General features: G+C 35.8%; 1 protein-coding gene across 1 annotated transcript; it reads right to left on the bottom strand.

Moving 5' to 3' along the window:
• Positions 1–1569: 1569 nt before the first annotated feature.
• Positions 1570–2571, bottom strand: LOC113053925 (trace amine-associated receptor 9-like). Its single transcript, XM_026219089.1, has 2 exons — positions 2037–2571; positions 1570–1865 (listed from the first exon to the last, which is right to left on the bottom strand). The coding sequence occupies exons 1-2, from the start codon at positions 2569–2571 to the stop codon at positions 1570–1572; spliced, it is 831 nt and encodes a 276-aa protein (XP_026074874.1).
• Positions 2572–3071: the final 500 nt, after the last annotated feature.

Here is a 3071-nt window from a genome sequence, read left to right as displayed (position 1 = left end):
TAAAGGCCTTGGTGCAAAATTATTTTAAGGTTGGCACTAATTAGTGCTGTACTTGAATCACCAGACAAGCCGGAATCCACATGTCCTGGTGCTTGGTGACATCTTTTTTTTATTATCTTAAACACGGAGGCGATGGAACACACAGTCTTTAATAGTTTCTTCTGCACACTGTCTCCTCCTTAAAAACCTTGTATTTAGTAATCAGTAAAAAACCATCAGTAGGTCCAGCAGCTGGTATATTTTTTAGTATTATTCCTTGATTTTATGATTATTTTTTGTTTTATTATTATATGGTATGTTCATTTTATTTGAAAGTCGTAATATTTGCCAATTATGGTAACCCATATTCGGAACTGGTTCTCTGCATTTAACCCATCCAAGTGCACACACACAGCACTGAGAAGTGAACACACCATGGTGTGAACACACAACTGGAGTAGTGGGCAGCTATATCCAGCACCCGGGGAGCAACTGGGCGTTCAGTGCCTTGCTCTAGGGCACTTCAGTCATGGTTATTGAGGGAGGAAGAGAGGACTGTTCATTCACTCCCTCCATCTGCCAGCACAGAGACTCAAACCTGTGACCTTCGGGTTACAGGTCCAACTCTCTAACCATTAGGGCACATCTGTGAACTGTATTTGCACGTGTGTGTGTTTTGATATGAATATGAATTGTCACATTTGAAAATGTCAGTTGTATTTTTACACATTCTTGTACAATTAAATAAAATATTGTAAAATATATTTGTAAATGTTTTATTTGCATATTAAAATAAAATCTGTAATTAACAACAAAGTAGTTTCAAAATATGGTTGTATTAAGTCATTTTTAATAAAAATACTGATGTTAATTAATAGAAATTATTAACTCAACTGTTGGGTAACTTTTAACCCAACTGGATTTTAACCCAATGGGTTTGGTTGAAATAACCCACAGATGGGAAGGTGCTATACCAACCCATAGTTGGGTTACAGGTTGGCTTATTTTTAACCCAACATTTTAAGTGTGTAGCATCTAGTAATCTCTTTTGCTCTTTCAATTTATTAAAAGCCCTCTTGGCAGATGGCCAGAGAAGATTTTAATGCAGAATTATTATTACATGCAGTATGCAGGTGTTTCTCATGAAGGTTATAATTAAAAAATAATTAAAATTAATAAATTAAAATATTTGTTTAATCAAATTTTTATTGTTATTTTAGCATCTTTTAAATCTCTTTTTGAAATATCCCCAGTTCTAATCAGCCAACCTCTAAGCTTCTCCAAAGTTTCACCCAAAGTCTTATTCTATACACCCAAAGAGAAATTGAAATTTGAAAAATATTGTTAAAAATCAATGTTCTAATAACACAACATGTGAGGCAGTGTTGCTGTTTAAATTTCTCCCTTTGGCTGAAATGTCACAGTTAGACAGAAGAATTCAAGTAAACAATACATTTATTTATTTGAGACATAGATTTATTATGGATTGTCTATTTTAAAATAATCTCAAATGCATTCTAAATGACAATAAATAGTGTACTTCATAAGGGATAGCTTTACTGGTTTGAAGCACAAAAAGTGTTGAAAATATCATGAATGATAATTTGTAAAAATATCGACCCGAGAGGATGCTGGCTGAAATATTCTAAAAGTTAAGATGTATTTAATTGATTTTCTAAACCAGGGGTAAAATAAAGCATAGATAAGAGGATTCAGACATGAGTTAACATATAAGAGCCATACTAGACAATAGAGTATGTTGGGTGGGATTGCTGTGTTTTCAGTTAGAGTCAAGATATAGTATGGAATCCAGCAAAGCAGATGAACTGCCACATTGATTCCTAATGTCAGAGCAGCTTTGCTCTCAGATTTCCTCCTTACTGAACCTTCCATTACACATTTACCTCTCTTCATTAGAGAGTTTATGACTTTCACCTGCTTTTGTGCAACATAAAATATCTTTAAATATAAAGTCATGATCAAGGTACAGGGAAACAGGAACCAAAATATTAAATCAATTACCCTCCATTTAAATGTAAGCATAATAATACATTCACCATAACACACATCTGCTCTGTGTGAGAAACTTATTGCAATTGCAATATTATAAGCCAAAGAAAAAAACCAGCAAAGACAGATAACAATTAACATTCTAGTAATGGATATTTTCTGTGGGTACTGTAAAGGGTGACACACAGCCACAAAACGATCAATGGCTATTAAAACTAAATTACTTAGAGACGTTGAGAGGAGCAGTCCCATGATTAACATAAACAGTCTACAGAAAGTGTCTCTGAAGTACCAGCAAGTCTCAATCAACTTGATGGCCTCTATAGGTATGACAATAAGTCCAATAAGCATGTCGGAAACAGCCAGAGAGAGAATGACCAGGTTGGTTGGAGTGTGAAGTTTCTTGAAGTGAGAGATTGAGATGATCACCAGCAGATTCAGAAACACAGTTAGTGCTGACAGCAATGAGAAAAACACATATAAAACATTGTATTCATGTCTGGAGCGTTTTCCCTTGGTACATGATGAGTTGATTCCAGGAAAGCAGTATTGAGTCTCGTGATCCTCTGTCTCATAGGCCATGAGTGAGTCTCCTCCTCTTAGGAGTTTGTTCTGTTCTCCTTACTGTCGTTTTCATTTATAGTGTTTGGATCAGACTGGCCAACCCATCTATGGCTCAATCTGAAATTCTGACATCTGACATTGTTCCCCGCCCCCTCCATCTTATAAAAAAGAGAGATGATTTTAGGAAGAGTACTTATATTAAATGAAAACATATAGAAAAAGATGGCATATATAATGACCTAAAAATTTCTCAAATTCCTTTCAAGATGCACACTCGATCGTTTCCATTGCTCTGGCGTCGTGGTGAATGTTTGCAGTTGTTTGGTAGTATTGCTATATATACCGGTGTCTGAGTTTTCTCGGTGGAGGATGTGAAACAATGGTCGGCGCTTTTAGTTCACATCCACTGTAATTCTGTAAGTGCTTTCCGAGCTGTTCCGTCGGCATTGTTCGCTCTCAATCGACCATATATTTCGCCAGTACACTCATGTGAATCTGCACAAATGACTCTCCGGGAT

The sequence above is a fragment of the Carassius auratus genome, chromosome 35, assembly GCF_003368295.1.
Source record: "Carassius auratus strain Wakin chromosome 35, ASM336829v1, whole genome shotgun sequence".
Classification (NCBI taxonomy): Eukaryota; Metazoa; Chordata; class Actinopteri; order Cypriniformes; family Cyprinidae; genus Carassius; species Carassius auratus.
Note: the sequence above shows the minus strand (reverse complement) of the source record. Positions and strands in the feature narration are given on the sequence as shown.